General features: G+C 43.4%; 1 protein-coding gene across 1 annotated transcript; it reads right to left on the reverse strand.

Moving 5' to 3' along the window:
* Positions 1-697: 697 nt before the first annotated feature.
* KLF2 (KLF transcription factor 2) lies at positions 698-3603 on the reverse strand. Its single transcript, XM_074978009.1, has 3 exons — positions 3461-3603; positions 2124-3030; positions 698-1569 (listed from the first exon to the last, which is right to left on the reverse strand). The coding sequence occupies exons 1-3, from the start codon at positions 3533-3535 to the stop codon at positions 1394-1396; spliced, it is 1158 nt and encodes a 385-aa protein (XP_074834110.1). The 5' UTR covers positions 3536-3603; the 3' UTR covers positions 698-1393.
* Between the last annotated feature and the right edge of the window lie 15594 nt (positions 3604-19197).

The raw sequence follows: 19197 nt of genomic DNA on the forward strand, positions 1-19197 counted from the left end.
CAAAATGCTATTTATTTGAAATTAGATAACAAATTGTATGTCATGCCTAGGTTGTTAGGTCCGGTACAAAAATGTGTTTAGAAGAGTTAATAATCTGTGCATTTTTATCATGTAGTGTAGAACCTTTCTTTTAGAAATGTATTAAAAATAAACTTTAGCCAAACTCTGTGGGAGAATTATGTTAAAAGAAAAATGTTTACACATTTCACTGCTGTTCTATAGGATTTTTACACTAAGCTATTGAAAGCAAGTAATTTATGTTCAAGGATGCCTTAAAATAAGCCTCCGTAATTACAAAAATGCAGTGTTTAAATTTATAGTATAAACCCACACACTGCTGGCAAGACTATGACTACATCTGGAAAGCATTAAGATACTGTTAAAATAGTGCAGCATAAACTAGAAATGGGACTGAAATTATAGTGTTGCTTACTTTTTAACCTAACAACCATTTTTAGGACGTACATTTTGAATGTGAAACACTTTCCTATTTGATATAACACTGAATTTTATGTAGTTCAGAAATAATTGAGCATGAGTTTTACACCTAACTTTGTCCTCTTTTTCCCTCAAGTGGCCTGATTTTTTTTAATGTTCTTCTAAAATTAGTTGTTATTTAAAACATTTCCAGGAGGCTGTTGATCCAGCTGTTGGGAAGGATAACGACTGGCTCTCAAATAAGGATTTAAAGGTGTGATCACATTTAAACATTTATTTTATTAAAAATGGAGAAATGTTTTCAAACATTAAAAAATGGAACTTTTTGTATAAAAACAGAAATAGACAAAATGCCCATTTGTCTTATTTACATAATACATTACAATATTTTTCAATATAAAAAAGTAAAAGATGTCTTTTTTTTTTTAAACAAGACATCAAGCCCTGTACTTCTAGTGTAGATCATGGCAGACAAGAATATTATTGCACCAATGAAACAAATAGTCTAACAGAGTGTTTCTCTTAACCATGCCTTCAACTGAAATTTAAACCAACATCAAACCAACATTCATTTAATCCCATCTAGGGTTGACTTCAGGCAGTTTCTATACAAACATTGTCTTATAAAGCTTATGTATTGGGCAATTACAATCAGAGATACAGTATTTACAACTTCTTCTATACAATCTAGATGGAGTCTTGCTGAGTTTACCCTTCACAGAAGCTCTATAGATAAGTCATGTTCTCCTGAGTGGAGTGAACAGTCAAATTGATATAGCCCATTTCAATTCTCTTCAGGAGAAGACCAGCTAATCCTCCTTGTGTCAAATTCTTCCTTAACATCCATGGCTAGAGCTTTGTTGCCTCTCTAAGTAGTACCAGCTACAGATTTTTTTAATGATTCTGCACCTGAGCCGTTAAATAATGTCTGTTGTGCAGTACAGAGTCTCTTTAGCTACATGTGCCTTTTCATGTGCAGAGCCAGGTGGTCTGATCTAGAGAAAGCCCTGTCACAGAGATGGCACTGGAAGGGCCGATGGCCAGTGTGCTTGCGATAGTGACGAGTCAGTTCATCAGAGCGAGCAAACTTCCAGCCGCAGCCTTCCCAGTTACAGTGATAAGGTTTCTCACCTGTTGGGGAAAATCAGACAGACCATGACTCAGTGAATTCCTCCCACATAAAGGCAGCTCCCAAACACTAGAATGGTTGTACACGGTCTCACTAGGTCTCAGGATATTCCTAACATTTATCTTAGCATTGATATTGGTGCCCACCACAATAATCCAGGAGAATTAGATTGCAGTAGCAACGCTTCTCCCTTCACTGGGCAGAGGAAGCTCTCTGATTGAAGCAGATTTGTAGTTTTTTTGTTCTTATTTTTTGGGTGATTAGTGGGCCATTGCTGGAAGTATCACTTTGGCAATGGTCGAAAAACTTTAGGAAAAAAACAAGAACCAAAAAAAAAGAAACATCCACATGCAGACAGCTCCCTGATATGACAGGGTTATTAATCCCAACTGTGGCTGGGCACACATACATGAAGGCTCTACAGGATTAATGAACTTCTCACACAATTCAGGTCACATTCTGTTCCTAGAGTTAACTTTGTGGCCATGGGTTTTTTAGTACCCATACATGGCAAACCCTGTGGATGCAAGCATAGCTAAGCATTGTTCTGTATTACCTGTGTGTGTTCTAAGGTGGGCCTTCAAGTGCGAGCTCTTGGTATAGGTTTTCCCACAGCCTGCATAGGTGCATGTGTGTGTGGCTGTCCTCTTCCTGGGCCAGGACCGTCTCCCTCTCTTGGGCTTGGAATCCATCAGCTCCAAGGGAGAGGAAGGAGGGGTTAGCATGCCTCTTGGAGCTGAGGGTTGCAAGGGCATGCTGTCCTCAAACAAGCCAAACTGAGAGGAGCTCTGGTACTGGAAATGAGTCTGGTGATGGTGGAAGCCTGTGGCAGGGTGATAGCTTTGCTGGAATGACATTGACGAGGGGCAGATCATCTGTGTTTGGCAGTCAGTCGCCATTAGGTCATCAGGGCTCAGAGGAGGTGTGTCTGTGCCAGGGATCTGGGGTGAGCTGGCCATCCTAGGCTGTTCATAGCCCATCATGCAGGTTGCACTGCCCTCTTGCTTAATCTTAGGGCATGGCTGAGGGACGAGGCCCATGACTGGCCCATAACTGTCCATGTCAGGTTCTGGCTTAATGCTGTCAACAAAGTGTGGGCTCCCAAAGCTGGATGTCACAAAGAATCGTCCATGGACATTGTTGGGGAGGCAGAAGTTTGAGTCCATCTCTGACCTGATCATTTCTGTCATGAGGCTGGAATTGTATGGGGGTGGATTGCTCTGTTCCAGGGAGCTGTAGCATCCAGAAGAGGGATTTGTCTGGTAGAAGCTGCTGGGCTCTGTCTGTGCTAAGGGATAGTCCCCACTAGTTGAGCTCTGGCTGAAGTTGTCATTGCCCATGGAAAGGACAAAATCCAAAACATTGTTGAGATCTTCATCATCTTTGCTGCCCAGTCCTGGCCTCAGCTCTGGTATGCTGCAGCTGCTGGCAGGTGCCTTGTCCCCCTGGTCACATTTCCATCGCTAAGAAAGCAAAGCAAAGATTAGCGCTCACGAGAGAGGGTCCAGGTCTCTCTGCTCACGGGCGTCATTAAGCCCTCTGCTCCTGAGCTCGGTTTTCTCTGTCAAAAAGTGTTGGTGGAATCAGAGTGACTGCCCCAGCACTGCATGGGGCATTCCCGGCACATACCCTCCTCCCCCGCTGACACACCACAGCATTTCCCACCCCATCCTTTGCAAGCCACAGTCCCTGAGTGCCCGCTGCCCCTTGGCAGGAGCACTGGGAGCTGCGCCCCTCGACCAGACTCATTTCCAGTACCAGAGCGCCTCTCAGTTTGGCTTGTTTGAGGGCAGCATGTCCTTGCAACCCTCAGCTGCAAGAGGCATGCGAACCCCTCCTTCCTGTCCCTTGGAGCTGGGGAATGGGGGCCCCGGCCGCGGGGCGGACACTCACTTGGTGGAAAGTTTTCTCCCTGCAGGGACTGGCGAAGGTGGCGAAGGAGGGAAGGGTCGTGTCGCTCAGCGCCATGGTGCGGCCCGGCTCGGCTGCTCGGGGGGCTGCACGCTGGCGGCTGCGGGGCCCTCCCTGACTTATAGCCCGGGCCGCCGGAGCCGACAAGCCAATTGCAGGGAGCAGAGGAAACGCGTCCCGGACGGGGCGGGAGGGAACGAGCCAGGCGAGACCTAAATTTAGCCGCGCTATAAAAAGAGGCAGCGACGGCGGCTGCAGCTCCAGCCTGCGCGGGGCGGAGCGCGGGGCTCTCGGCCTCTGGCTCCCCCCGCCTGGGCTGTCGTGCAGCGACCCGCAGCCGGGCCCGGCACTGGGCGCACTCGCGTGTCTGTGCAGCGCGATCCGAGTGGCACCAGTGCAGCCCCCTGCCCCAGGGAGCACTCGGGGACAGGGGAAGGGTGGACGGTTCTGGGCTTGCCATGGGGCAGGAGCGGCGAGGGGAGGGGGCAGGTTCTGGGCTTGCCATGGGGCAGGAGCGGCGAGGGGAGGGGGCAGGTTCTGGGCTTGCCATGGGGCAGGTTCTGGGCTTGTGATGGGGCAGGAGTGGTGGGGAGAGGTTCTGGCCTTGCCATGGGGCAGGCGTCGGTTGAGGGTTCCTCGGGGGAGTGGTGGAGGTTGGGGGTTAGGGCTTCACATGGTAGCAATGGGAGGGGAGTTCAGGGCTTCCCACAGGGCAGGAACAGTGCAGTGCAAGAATTTCCCTGGAACAGGGTCAGTTGTGGGGGAGTGTTTAGGGCTTCCCATGGGGCAAGAGCACACTTGCCAGGCACGTCCTTTCTCTACCACTATGCTTGATGCAATTCTCTTTAGTTTCTGAGTTCTTATTTCTTAGCTGGGCTGTGGCCCATGACAGGGGCGAACCCCTGTTGGGATGTAACCAGTTCCCAGCCAGGTCAGTCCACCTCTGAGGGGGAAAGACTCTTCCCCAGAGTTGGGTATTCACTGGGTCTCCAGGCCCATGACTCCCTGAGCTCCAAATCACACCAACTATGATCATTCCCACTTGGACGCAGCAGGCTACTAGCAGTGTCTGAGCCTATCTTGTTTTAAAGGGGTAGGGCACGCAAGCTGCACTTTGCCAGAGGCCAGTGCATGGAATTCTTCTGGCCTTGTTGCAGTTACCAGTGCACACTGCAATTTAATCTGCAGCAAAGGAGGTTTAGGTAAATTAGGAGAACATTGTAACACTAAGGATAGTTAAGTGCTGCAATAGATTACCAAGGGAGTTGTGGAAATTCTTAGTAGGAGGTTTTGAGAACAGGTTGAACAAAGACTTGTCAGGGATGGTCTGGGTATATCTGGTCTTGTATAAGCATGGGCTAGCAGGGGTGGACTAGATGAGCTCTGGAGCTCCTTTCCAGCCCTACATATCTATGATTTCTGCTTTTGGAGCTGGCCCTCAGCCCCCCAAACAAGAAGTATGTGTTCCAGGTCACATCAATGATTCTAATCAGACCCTAATTTTGTGTATGTTTGTGGTAGTATTACTGACACTGGTGTGTAAACGAAGACTCATACCATAGGATTTCAGCAGAAATGTTGCATTTTTGGCTTTTGCTTTAGAAGTGTATAAAAATTAGTGTAATTCACTATTATTTTAAATTATAGTGCAGTGAACTGTAGCGGGCTCATTCAGGATTGGTGACTGCAGTGCTTGATGCTGTATGAACTTAGATGTACCTGTGATCCTGACATTAAAGCACTCACCATTTAGCCTAGCGAGTTACAAAGAGTAGATGGAGCGGGGGTGGTGGGGAGGGAAACCCAGTATGTACACAGCTGATATAGACAATGTTTAAACATGTCTGCACTAAGGAGTCTATAGGGTCATAACTACAGCACCATTGCATAAATCCAGTGTTAGATTCAGCCTAGCTCAGTTACATTTTTGATGATTTTATTCTGTTGCATAGGAAAACTAACTCCCTGAAAAATGGTAGGTAACAAAACAAAAAAGCTGTCATGTAGCACTTTAAAGACTAACAAAATAATTTATTAGGTGCCCCACAAAAGCTCAATCACCCAATAAATTATTTTGTTAGTCTTTAAAGTGCTACATGACTGCTTTTTTGTTTTGTTAGAATACAGACTAACAGACTGTTACTATTCAACATGCAATGGTAGGTAAGGTGACCAAACTGTTCCCTCTTTGATGTAGTTGTGTTGACACCAGGGGTAGATACAACTGAGGCAGTGTAGATATGTCACTTAAAGTTTGTGTAGTTCAGGCCTAAATGCTCAAATATATATCCACTCCAGTCAGAGCTGAACAGCATGTATCTGCAGTTTATTTTGACTATCACAGAAGAGCTGGGTCTTGAGACAGGACAAGAAGGAGGAAACGTTGGTGGCTTTACCATCCATCTCAGGGAGGGCACTGCCTGGAAGGAGCAGAGATGGTTGTGTGGAGCTGATAAAAGGTCAATCAGAGTGACAGAGTAGAGCAGGTGAAGTTGTTCAGTAAAATAAAGAGGTTCATAAACAGTGACGGGACAGAGCTGTGAAAGGCTTTGAACCTGAGGACATGAAGCTTGATCTTGATATGGTGAAAAATGAAGACAATGAATGGTGATGCGGTCAGGTGAGAAAGGCCTAACTGACAACCTGATAAAAAACACAAGCAATCACTGAAAAATTATCTACTCTAGGGATACCACCAGTGCTGCAACTCATCCAGATGAATGAATAGCACTGGGGTTTATTTTGTGAATACTGTTTTTGCAAGGAAAAGAGATTGAGATTTTCTTTACCTTACTGGAAAAATTGACAAAGCCAACATTCCCTAGTGACATTATGAAATCAGATAATCCCACTAGTTTCTGTAGAGCGACAGGCCTCACATACATTTTTGGTTTTCACCCTGGCACCTTCATCTGGTACCAGTGTGGGGCAGCTACCTGACAGTCCTTTCATTCTGACCATCATTATGGCTTGTCAGCGATGGGAATCCACGTGGGCACTTCTCAAAAAGAAGAGTGGTGATTACACTAACGCTGGTTTTCTGAGACAGTGCCTTCACAGGCGCATACTTCCTGCCTTCATTCCCCCTCCCTTTTTGCAGTCTAAAGGGATTCCTGAATTAGTAGGGAAAAATTAATGGCGTATGGGGATAACTCTCCCTTTTATACCCTGAGACCACTGTAAGAGACAGACGGGAAGGTAGACTGGCCTTGGGGGTTCTCAGCTTGTGTTCTGGAAGCATTAATCTCATGAGTATGGGTCCCTGTAGGTATCTGTCACAGGGAAACACAATAGCTGTGGTAATTACCTGTTGTTTTGAAATAGCTACAATTTATTTAACAAAACTCCAAAACATTGGTTGAATAATTTATGTCTTTACATTTTAATTTGAAAGTTTACAAAATGGCCAAGAGGAGCAGTCAATCTCCTGGGAAGGGATAAGAATCAATACACTTGAATGCCTGGTAACCAAGTACACAAAGATGTGTGACTCACTACAATGTAATGTCACACTTGTGTAATCTTTCAATGCAAACTCTTTTCCTCTCATAAAATATTTGTAAGTGCATGCTATGTATATATGGTGATATGAGTCAGCCAAGAAAGTGTCCTGTGTTGAATTCTGAATGAATGCGTATGTTCCTTAGCTAACATGCCTAGTGTCTGTGGCAGGTTATATTTTTGTGATTTCAGCATTGCTGCAAAAATATTTTGTTTCTGAGACATACCGCTGTAAGTGAACAACAAGAAGCCTTGTGGCACCTTATAGACGAACAGATATTTTGGAGCATAAGCTTTCGTGGGCAAAGACCCGCTTCATCAGATGCAGCTCGTCCCGACAGGGCTTCTTTTCAAAAGGACCCCGCCTACTTCGAAGTTCCCTTATTCCTATGAACAGATGGGAATAAGGGGACTTCGAAGTATCTGGGGTCCTTTCAAAAAGGAGCCCTGTCTGGATGAGCCGCGCCAATTTTGAAGCGCTGCGGCCGCCCACATGCTAATGAAGCACTGAATATGCATTTCAGCACTTCATTAGTAAACTTCAAAATGGCCATTTGCATGGCCATGTCAAAGTTTGGGGCTAGTGTAGACACGGCCCATGAGTTGAATGTTTAAAGAGTTTACTTAAGGTGTGAGTCACTAGTTATGTGCAACCCTTGTAGTAATTTGCCACAATCTTCCTCTTGCTTAATTGTCATTATTTTGAGGGGAGTGGTAGGTCAGTGATTTGCACATGGGCCTGCTAAACCCTGGATTCTGAGTTCAGCCCTTGAGGGGGCCATTTAGGGATCTGAGACAAATACATTTGAAAATAATCTGTCAGGGATGCTCATCGGTCATCAGGAGGCTGTACTCAATGACCTCTGAAGGTCACTTCTAGCTCTATAAGATAGGTATAAAACTCCTTCATTTTTACAGCCTGTGCAAGTCTTTTCAATAAATATCCAAAACAGCTTACACTGATTTAATTTACGCCAGTGTAATTTTTGAATAGTGACACTAAAGCCAGCGGAGTTATAATAATGTGTAAAAGCAGGTACCCTAGATTAGAAGGAAATTATTGTAAAGCGTAGTCTTCAATCTGCATAGTAATAGAGAGGGAGCTGTGCTAGTCTAGATACTATCAAAACAAAAAGCAGTCAAGTAGCACTTTAAAGACTAGGAAAATATTTTATTAGGTGAGCTTTCGTGGGACAGACCCACTTCAGACCATAGCCAGACCAGAACAGACTCAATATTTAAGGCACAGAGAACCAAAAACAGTAATCAAGGAGGACAAATCAGAAAAAAATGATCAAGGTGAGCAAATCAGAGAGTGGAGGGGTGGTGGAGGAAGGTCAAGAATTAGATTAACCCAAGTATGCAGACAACCCCCTATAATGACTCAGAAAATTTCCATCCCGGTTCAAACCACGTGTTAATGTGCCGAATTTGAATGTAAAAGATGGCTCGGCTGTTTCCCTTTGAATAGCCGTGTGAAAATTTTTTTTCAGTAATGCATACTGTGAAGTCATTAACAGAATGGCCCATTCCATTAAAATGTTGACAAACTGGTTTGTGGATCTGGAGTGTTTTGATGTCTGTTTTGTGCCCATTAACCCTTTGTCTAAGGGAGTTAGAAGTCTGTCCAATATACAAAGCATCTGGGCATTGTTGGCACATGATGGCATATATGATGTTAGTAGAGGAGCATGAGAAAGTGCCCATGATTCTGTGAATAACCTGGTTAGGTGCAGTGATGGTATTTCCAGAGAAGATATATGGACAAAGCTGGCAGCAGGCTTTGTTGCAAGGAAAGGTTCCAGGACTGGTATTCCTGGGTCAATTACTTCGCAAGAGATACATTTCCTGGTCACTACGGTACTAATCAAGGATGGCCTGATCAGTACCACACTGTACCGAAAACCTACTGGTCGCTATACTTACCTAAACCCTTCTAGTTTCCATCCTCCACACATAACTAGATCCGTTGTTTACAGTCAAGCTCTTAGATACAATCACATTTGCTCTGTTCCAACTGACAGAGACCAAAAACTACAAGATCTTTACCAAATATTCATAAACCTGAATTACCGACGAGGAGAAGTAAAAAAACAAATCGACTGGGCCAGACAAATACCCAGAGACAAGCTACTCCAAGATCTGCCCAAAAAAGCCGAGAACAGAACACCACTGGTCATCACCTAGAGCCCCCAACTCAAACCACTGCAACAAATTATTAAAGACCTACAACCTATCCTTAATCAGGATGCCACACTCCAGAAGGTCCTAGGTGACATGCCTGTTCTCTCCTACAGACAGTCTCCCAACTTTATGAGGATCCTCATGAACAGCCACAGTCTATACCCCAGGAATACCAGTCCTGGAACCTTTCCTTGCAACAAAGGCCACTGCCAGCTTTGTCCATATGCCTTCTCTGGAGGTACCATCACTGGACCTAACCAGCTTATTCACAGAATCACGGGCACTTTCTCATGCTCCTCTACTAACATCATATACGCCATCATGTGCCAACAATGCCCAGATGCTTTGTATATTGGACAGACGTCTAACTCCCTTAGACAAAGGGTTAATGGGCACAAAACAGACATCAAAACACTCCAGATCCACAAACCAGTTAGTCAACATTTTAATGGAATGGGCCATTCTGTTAATGACTTCACAGTATGCATGTTACTGAAAAAAATTTTCGCACCGCTATTCAAAGGGAAACAGCCGAGCTGTCTTTTACATTCAAATTCAGCACATTAACACGTGGTTTGAACCGGGATGGGAATTTTCGGAGTCACTATAGAGGCTCATCTGCATACTTGGCTTAATCTAATTCTTGACCTTCCTTCCGCACCCCTCCACTCTCTGATTTGCTCACCTTGGTCATTTTTTTTCTGATTTGTCCTCCTTGATTACTGTTTTTCGTTCTCTATGTCTTTATATATTGAGTCTGTTTTCTGGTATGGCTATGGTCTGAAGAAGTAGGTCTGTCCCACGAAAGCTCACCTAATAAATTATTTTGCTAGTCTTTAAAGTGCTACTTGACTGCTTTTTGCTTCAATCTTCAGTGAGTAGAATACTATTGAGTGAGTTTTGGGAAGCCTTCAGCTAAAATGGGACAAAAGAGATTTCAGTTTGAAAAATTGCATATAATGTTGGCAAGCGTGATTTTTTTTCTTTTTTCCCTATAACTTATTGCTATTCAGGTTGAATTTCTTATGGCAAAAGGAACCTGTTATAAAATGTTAATATATTGTAATTAATACCCTACATACTAATGAATGGGTCCAATCCACTTCTCTATAAAGGGAATGCAGCAATATAGAAAGCGGGTAACTGGATGTGTCAGTCATTGCTCTTAGATAGATGTCCTAGTGTTGACCCATCAAACATTCTAAGTCAGCAGAGAATTCAAATGACTGCTCCTTTCTCACTGGACAGTTCACAGAGGGCCTCAGCTGGGTGTTCCATGGAATGATGTGCATGCATGTGAGATCAGAATCAGGCTGATTACTTTTATATACCAAAACTACAGCACCAGCATTATGTATTGACTTTTCACTGTTATATAAGCAGGAAAGATGTGTATTAACATATCTCTTCCTCCATACCAAACAACTGTAGATTAATAAATTTGTGTTCATAATTTAAAAAAAAAAATTAGCTATGAATTGCACATTTGAATTAGTGCTCATGGAAGGTGTGAGACTAGTCATGCTAAGACTAAACTCTTTTGTCTATCCAGGTAAAGCCAGATAATAATTGTGTAAACTTCTCTCCCTGTGTGTCTCGGGCACATTCCAGAAAGCCACTTCTTGTCTTTTGGACCAAATTAATCGCTGGTGTACTTCCATAGATTTCATCAGAGTAACATCAGATGAATTTGATCTTTCACGTGCATTCAGATCTTGTCAAAACAGCCAAAAAAGCAGATTTTTTTTGTTTTATTGGGCATTATACATGTGGATATGTTTTATATAGCAATGTTGACACAGTGCTAAGATGCTATTGTGAAAAATGTGCCAATACTAAATTATGTATGTGGCACAAGTAGGTAACTGTTTTTATTAAGAGAAACTGTGATGCCTTGTGATGCCATGCAATCCAGGGTTTCCACCTTTGTCTGTCAGGTGCCATGTTCCCTATTTCATTGTAGGTTGCTTCTGTGGGAGTGGTATTTGTTGGTCTTTCCTTTTTCATCTTTTACCAAGTGCTATCTAGTCAAGGAACTTTCTGACATTTGTACAACATGCCCATACCACTTCAGCCTTTTTTCTTATCTCACTTTCTCTGCCATCTGTTGGCCAATTCGTTTAACACAACAACATTAGTTACTTTATTCCAACACCACATATTCTTGCCAAGCATCTCTGATTAGGTTTCCTATGTTGGCTTGTAATATTTGCCAAATTTCAGACGCATATATCAATCAGGGTATCACAGTAACATGTTTAACTCAGGCTTGGTTCTAGTTTGACTCTCCTGACTTTTCCAAATATTTGCCAATCTGGAAAAAACTCCATTTGCCTTCTCAATTCTTGCTTTACTATTAGAAATGTCCATCAGCATTGATTGTGCTTCCTAGAGATACGAACATCATTGCTGACTCTTCTTTCAGCTATTATTAGTTCAATTTTCTTTTGTCTGATTCTTAATCCTATTTTGGCAGCCTCATGTTTGACACTGATAATCCCATTTTGTCACAAGCTCTTTCATAGCAACTCTGTGAAGGCAGTCAAAAGTTTTGGTGAGATGTATGAAATTCAAGACTGGTTTTCTCTGGTTGATACACCCTTTCTCAGTCAGTTGTAAAGATGTGATTTACGCACAATCTTTTAGTCTAAAACCTGTTTGCTCAGTGTGTGATTTTTGCCCACTTTGATTTTGTTCAATAGTACACTGTAGAAGGCTTTTCCAGATGCTGAAAGTAGTGTTCTTTGACAGTGAATTGACATCAGTTTGTTGCCTTTCTTTGGTAGCTCACAGACTGTACCTTTCTTCCAATCCTCCTAGGCAGAATTCTTTCTCCCAAATGATTTTGCAAAGTTTATGCATTTCATGTATGACCACATCCTCCCAACCTTGAAGCGTGTCAGGAGACAGCTTATCTTGAGAGGGCACTTCACCATTTTTAGCTGTTTAATTGCTTTTTCTATTTCTGCTTCTGAAATTTCTAACAATTAAAAGATTAGTTTTTTAATCTTCAGATCCATTGGTTGGGATTGTTGGCTCTGGGCGGCCGAGTGTTAAATTAACATGCCCTATCATCTTTCCTCTTGTTCTGTTTCCACTGTTACAATATTCTGTCTTTTCCTTTTAAGATACCACTGTGAATCTGAGACCATGTTGACAATTGTGCTTACACGCCTTGAAACAGTTTCTTAGAGTTTCTGATACCTCCTCAGCTTCCTTATGGTCTGACAGTTTCTTTATTTCATTATATTTTTCTACAGACTCTGGTTGTTATCTAGGTAACTAGATGTGGGTAAAGCTGCAATACTCTCCTGCCAGCTGTTAAATCAATTAAATTGAGTTCTGTTCTTTCAGCATGGGAGGGCAGGGAGCCAGAGAAGAAGTGAGTGGCAGCAGCAGCAGGAGCCACAAATGACTCCTTAAAGAGTCACATCTGGCTCGGAGCTGTCCAGCCCCAACTTCCAAAATGGTGTCACAGCTCAGCAGGCTGGATGAAAAGGCTCCATGGGCTGGATTCTAGCCCACAGGTCACAAGTTGGCCACCCCCACTGTAAATGTATGCTGTAGTTGCTGTATTTATTTTTGTGTTTACTTTCACTATACTATACTTATGGAAACACAGGGGGAGAAGGGGTAGCTTAGTGGTTTGAGCATTGGCCTGCTAAATCCAGGGTTGTGAGCTTGATCCTTGAGGGAGCCATTTAGGGATCTGGGGCAAATAGATGCCAGGGATGGTACTTGGTCCTTCCAAGAGGGCAGGGGACTGGACTAGATGACCTCCTGAGGTCCCTTCCAGCTCTAGGAGATGTGTATCTCTAATTACATTGATTTATAATTAAAATTTGCTTACAGTTAAAATGCTGGTTTTTTGAGCATTCTGGATGATAAAATGCTGGATATGAAATGGTTTTCTATATGTTTTAAAAGCTTTAATAATTCTTGTTGTTTTCTTCTGACTCTCTCTCCCAGTTTTTCATCATCTTTCTTGAAGTGTGGACACTAGAATTGGACACAGTATTCCAGTAGCAGTTGGATCAATGCCAAATACAGAGATACAGACTTAAAATAATCTCCTTATTGCTACTTGATATTTTTCTGTTTTATGCATTCAAGGAATGCATTAGCCCTTTTAGCTACAGCATCACATTGGGAGCTCATGTTTTGCTGATTATTCATCATGTCCCCAAATCTATTTCAGTCAGTGATTCTCAGGATGGAGTCCTCTATTTTTACCTATGGCCTATATTCTCTGCTCCTAGATGCATGACCTTATATTTGGGCATATTGAAACACCTGTTTGTTTGTTTGTTTGTGACAATTTACCAAATGAGCCAGGTCCCTCTGTATCAGTGACTTGTCCTCTTCATTATCACTCTTCCTATCTCTGTGTCAGCTGCAAACTTTACCAGAAATGACTGTATGTTTTGTACACTTCGTATATAAAATATTAAAAAGTGGTAAGTTATGAACTGATCCCTCTGAGACACCACTAAAAACCCAATATTTTGAGAATTATCAACTAGCAAGTTTTGAATTAATTTATGTGCCATAAAAACAACGAGTCCTGTGACACATTAAAGACTAACAGATTTTTTGGGCAGAAGCTTTCATGGGCAAAAACCCATTTTGTCAGAAAATGGAAAAATCAGTTAGCCTTTAAGGTGCCAGAGGATTTCTCATTGTTTTTGCAGGTACAGTCTAACACTGCTATCAATCAGATACTTTATGTGCCCTGTTTTGATTTTTTTTTTTAATCATCCTCGTTTCTTAACCATACCAGGTCAAATGCCTCACAGATATCTGAGTGAATTGGATCAACATGATTATCTTTATCAATCAAATCTGTAATTTTTAAAAAGAAGTTTAATTTTGCAAAATCTATTTTCCATGTTGGTTGTTGTTAATCATATTACCCTCTTCAGTTCTTTACTTAGTCCTGTATCAGCTGTTCCATTGTTTTACCCAGGATCGATGGTCGGCTGACAGACCTATAATTCCCTTTATCTTCCTGTTTACATCTTCAAAGACTGGAACAACACTAACTTTCTTCCACTCTTCTGTAATTTGTCTTCAGTGTTCCAAAACTACTGAAAATCAGCATTAATGGTCCAGAGAGTTTCTTGGCCAGGTTGTATAATGCTCTGGAATGCAAATTATCCAGACTACCTGATTTTAAAATGTCCAATTTTAGTAGCTGCTGTTTAATATCCTCTTTAGTTACAGAATCACGACTGTACAGTATGAATAAATCATCCGGTATTTTTCCCAAATACAGAACAAATATTTATTGAATATTTTTCCTTTTCTGCAATATTATTAAAAGTGCTACTTTTTTATCATTTGTGATGGTGGTTTTTGTGCTGACCACTGAGACCCCTATTAACTCATTTCATAAAGTCCCATAAATATCTGCCAGATAGTGACAGATTTTGGTCAGTACAGACCCAACTATGATCACTTCTTCTGATTGAGAAGACAAATGGACATAGACTGCATTTCCACAAATAGATTTAACTGTAAAAAAATTAAGTTCCCCAGAAATGCATATGAAAAATATGATCTGATTGTTAAAGTAGTTTATGAATCTGACTAATCATTAGAAAATCAAATCCTTTATTTTGTATTCTAGATAATCTGCATTTGATATAGTCAGAACTAAATTTTTATAGTGACTGAGTTCTTATGATTTTGGTTTGGGAGACCAGGCAGCTATAGGTGCAATCTTTCATGTATTTCGGAACAGTGTGTATTTAGAATTATTTAGGGAACTTTCAGCCTCAGAAGGCTTATTCCAGTTTGAGAGTTACTGGCTTTACTTAGATATGCAGTTTGGTTTCTGTCATCATATATTTTGACTTTACATGAGGCTGTATACTCTGCATTTCACATTTTCTTTTTAGCTGTCAATTAAGAAATTAGAACCCAATTCTGCCCATTTTTAATTTTTTTTAATCTTTCAGAAAGAAAAATGGATGGATCCCAGCTTCAAAATGTCTGCAGAGTACCTACCTCTCAAGTGCCACAAAATGGGAACTTGTGTCTGTGAAACCACTGAAATGGTCAGAGGAACAGATCACAACCAAAAAAGCAGTCCTGTAGCACTTTGAAGACTAACAAAATAATTTATTAGGTGATGAGCTTTTGTGGGACAGACCAGCTTTTTCAGATCTGGACAATTCTGATAAATGAAAACTGCAACAAAGAGAATTTAACAGAAAGATAGAAATAAATAACTGACAAATCAGCTACATAGGACAGAAGGGGAGGGGAAAGAAATTTACTGCAAGTGTCTATTAAGTTAAGTGGGCAGCCTGGGATCACTACAAATATCAAAGATGGGGAAACTATGTCTTTGTAACGCATAAGGTAATTGACATCTGTATTGAGACAGAGGTGTAAAATATCGAACTTGAGAATGCACTCCAATTCAGATGTCTCCTTTTGTAATCTGGTGTTAAAGTCTCTTTGCTTTATAATGCAGGCGTTCAAGTCTTTAATGTTATGGTCTGCTCCATTGAAATGCTCACTGACAGGTTTATGTATATTCAGATTCCTAATGTCTGGTTTGTGTCCATTCATTCTTTGGCAAAGTGATTGTCTCGTTTGTCCAATATACATAGCAGAGGGGCATTGCTGGCACATGATGGAATGTATCACATTGGTGGAAGTATAGGAATATGAGCCCGCAGGGTCACGACCAGTGACTTTTAACCATTGCCAAAGGCTCCTTTTTGTAATCTGCAGTTCAATTGTACAGTGGTACATTTGCTACATGCATTTGAGTGATTGATGGTAAAGTGGGGCAGAAAGTACTTGTCATTTAATATACAAAGAAATCTATTATTTTGTATGAAGATTAATATTACAGTAGCATCCATGAGGACTGAAGCTTCATTATGCTGGGAAGTACACAAAAAGCAGCAATATGTTCCCTGGCCTGGACTTTGTATTTGAATTAATGTGATTTTTAAAGAGATGTACCATCCAAATTGCTGCTGTTTGTAAGCATGCATGGTATCCAAATTGAGAAGGGGAATCAAAGTGGACCTGGGAGAAATCAGGTCAGTATAACAAACAGGGCTCAAAGTTGGGTCACATCTCAAGACGAGTGGGAAGAGGATGTCTAACAGAGCCACCAAGGAGGATGTGACTGAACATGTTTATATATCACAGTGACTCTGAAAGCAATAATTCCTAAGCTGAACTCTGAATTAAATGGCCCCATTACCCTGGAGACATTTTAGATCTAGCCGTTGAGAAAAAAATCATCAGATATACAAATGTCAGAATTACTGGAAACCCCACCAGAAACGAACCCTACCAATGCTGTTACATTAATGGAACAATTGCTGCCCAAACTTCTGAGTTTACTGACATTGTTTAATCTGAATTGTGAGAAAAGTTGCAAAATTCCTGTGAGGCGATAACATGAGAAGGAAAATGACTGTGTCTTTTGTGACTATTTGGGGCAATAAATAATGCTGAGCAGGTGTCACAGCCAGTGTTGAGGCTGAATGGCTGATACCTGAGAAAATAAAGAATAAGGTACAAACTGGGTGAATTGAGGGCTGATAGTGTAAACCCAGCTAATATAATACTAAAACAAAAATTAAAATTGAAACTGTCTCTACAGCCACAGGGTTTTCCTTAAGGGTTTCACATCTGATTGCAGACTATACTCAAGCCGGCTTAGTTGTAAGATTTGCTAGAGCCAAAGCCTTCATAGAAGCACGAGTAATTATTGTAGCAGATCATTTTGTCAACATGAAGTTTTAATATTTCAAACATGGGAAGATGGAGAGGAACTAAGCCACCAAATGAAACATGAAGGAGGTGAAGATGATCAAGGTGAAGATGCTTCTTCACTAAACTTCAAAGCTGGGTCTACACATTCAAGAATTTTGAACTCTCCAGCCCTCTTTTGAAAGAACGTGAGGATTGTCTACACGTGAAATGCATTCTTTTGAAAAGAAATGGAAGGAACATGGTGCAGCCTTTGAAATCCCAACCCCGATCCCATATCAAGAAGACTGTCCCCTTTAAAAATACTATTTCAAAAGTAGACACGGGTCGACGTTCCACAGCCTGCTCTTTTCAAAGAGGAGTCTGCCATGGTGCTGGCCAGCTGGAGCGAGGAGATACTCCTGCCTGCTGCAGTGGGGCTCTCTGATCCATGGCCAGCTACCTTAAAGTAATATGGACCCAGAAATCCTGTGGCACGAAGATGAGAGCATGCTAGCAGCACAGCCATGAGCTGACTGCAGCTTGCCCTCTTACCTACCCTCAGACTTTGAAAGAAGAAAACTGGCCAGCGTCTGCCTGCCACCAGAACCCAAAGCCCTCACGGGGCCCAGGATGGATCAAAAAACAGGGCACCCTCATGGATGGAGTGGGAGCTGAGAGATCTCCTCGGCCTCTGGAAGGAGGAGGTGGTCCTCCATAAAATGGAGGATCAAGTGGTGCAATGCCCCTGCCTTCACCCATCTGGCCCAAGCCCCCTTCACCTTGGGGGGGCACCTGGAGCACACTGTGGACCAAGTCCGCAGTAAAGGCAAGGAGCTGTGGCTGGGCCTGGGATGAGGTCAGCTGCTCCAGGGCAGCTCTGTCCACCTGCTCCTACTATAGGGAGCTACGGGACATCCTGGGGCTCCAGGAGAGCGACCCACCACCAGCTGTCCTAGCCACATCTGTGGACAAGCCTCAGCCAGAGGCAGAGGCGCAGCCCGGATTGAAGAGCCAGGAGCCAGATGTGACCACAGAGTGGTTGAGTAAAGAGTGGGACTTCACCATCCACATGCCCTCTCACTCATCCAGCCAGGAAACTGGGAGCTGGCATCATCAGACTTCATAGAGGGACCTTCAGGTATGTACACAGCAGGGTGTGCACCCTGGCCTGCAGGGTCAGGGCAATGCACCTGCCAGCCTGCCACGCACAGGATGAGTAGTCCTGGGCCAGACACTTCCCAGCCTGGCTTGGCACATGGCACCCCATGATGGCTGCCAGCAACAGCCAGCACCCACCCCCGGTAGACAGCACTGTGAGCCGCACACATGGTGACAGGTAGTTGGGACTGGACAGCACCTGAGGATGTTCCACAAGTGTTGGGAACCCCTGTTTGCCCAAGATGCTCCACGGCTGCTGTGCCATCAGATAGGCCATGTGGTCCCCGGGAGCGGGGATGATGTCACAAGGGGGAGGGATGTGGGCCCATGCTCATGGCCCCAAGGGCCATAATATGGTATCACATGCTGTTCTTCTCTCCATACAGGTGCACCATCTGAGGGCTGGGAGAGCTCGATGCCCTCCATTGTCCCGCAGAGCCCCCTGGCAGAGGTGGAGAGCACCCAGGCAGCCCCCCATGCAACATGCTATTAGGGTTGCAGCCAGAGAGTCCCTTGTCAGGTGGAGGAGGATCCAGCTAGCTGCTGCCAGGCCCAGGTGGCTGAGTGGCACCTACGCCTTACCAAGGCCGACATGGAGTTAGTGGAGGGTGGCCTGAGACAGGCTTCTAGCCAATCTTGAGAATATTGGCTGCATCCTATGGGAGCATGCAGCTAATGTTGCTCCCTGCTGAGCCCCTCCCATGGCCATACCTCCCAATGCACTCCACCCCCCGCCCCCCCGAGGACCCCAGACCCAGGGAGGCAGGGGATCCTGGGGTTGATGGAGCTCACAGCCTTTCACCCCAGCCCTTGATTGATCACTTCTGCCCCTCCAGGTGGAGATCCCTCCTGCCCCCACCCCCAGGTTCACTGTTGGCCCCCTCCCTCTGTACATTGATTTTTATTCTCAGTTAACAGTTTAAGTAATGTGTAGAGAAGTGGTTTATTTGGCAAACATCCCCCATGTGCCATGCTGTTCAGGGAGGGATGATGAATGGTGGGCATTGTGGTGGTGGGGATGGTAATGGGTAGATGTGCGTGGGGGATGTTTGTGGGTAGTGGTCACTTAGCCCATCAGCAAAGCTCCATTGGAGGGCCTCCCTGATGTAGAGGCCTTGCTCATGGACCTGTTGAAGGGGCAGTGTGCCTAG

Source organism: Carettochelys insculpta, chromosome 27 (assembly GCF_033958435.1).
Source record: "Carettochelys insculpta isolate YL-2023 chromosome 27, ASM3395843v1, whole genome shotgun sequence".
Taxonomy (NCBI): domain Eukaryota; kingdom Metazoa; phylum Chordata; order Testudines; family Carettochelyidae; genus Carettochelys; species Carettochelys insculpta.

Bases quoted from the DNA above. Each gene is read 5' to 3' on its own strand.
- KLF2 (XM_074978009.1), bottom strand. From the start codon at position 3,535: ATGGCGCTGAGCGACACGACCCTTCCCTCCTTCGCCACCTTCGCCAGT. The intron at 3,031-3,460 runs GTGAGTGTCCGC...TTGCTTTCTTAG, and splicing joins GGGAGAAAACTTTCCACCAA to CGATGGAAATGTGACCAGGG. The intron at 1,570-2,123 runs GTAATACAGAAC...TTTCCCCAACAG, and splicing joins CCACCTTAGAACACACACAG to GTGAGAAACCTTATCACTGT.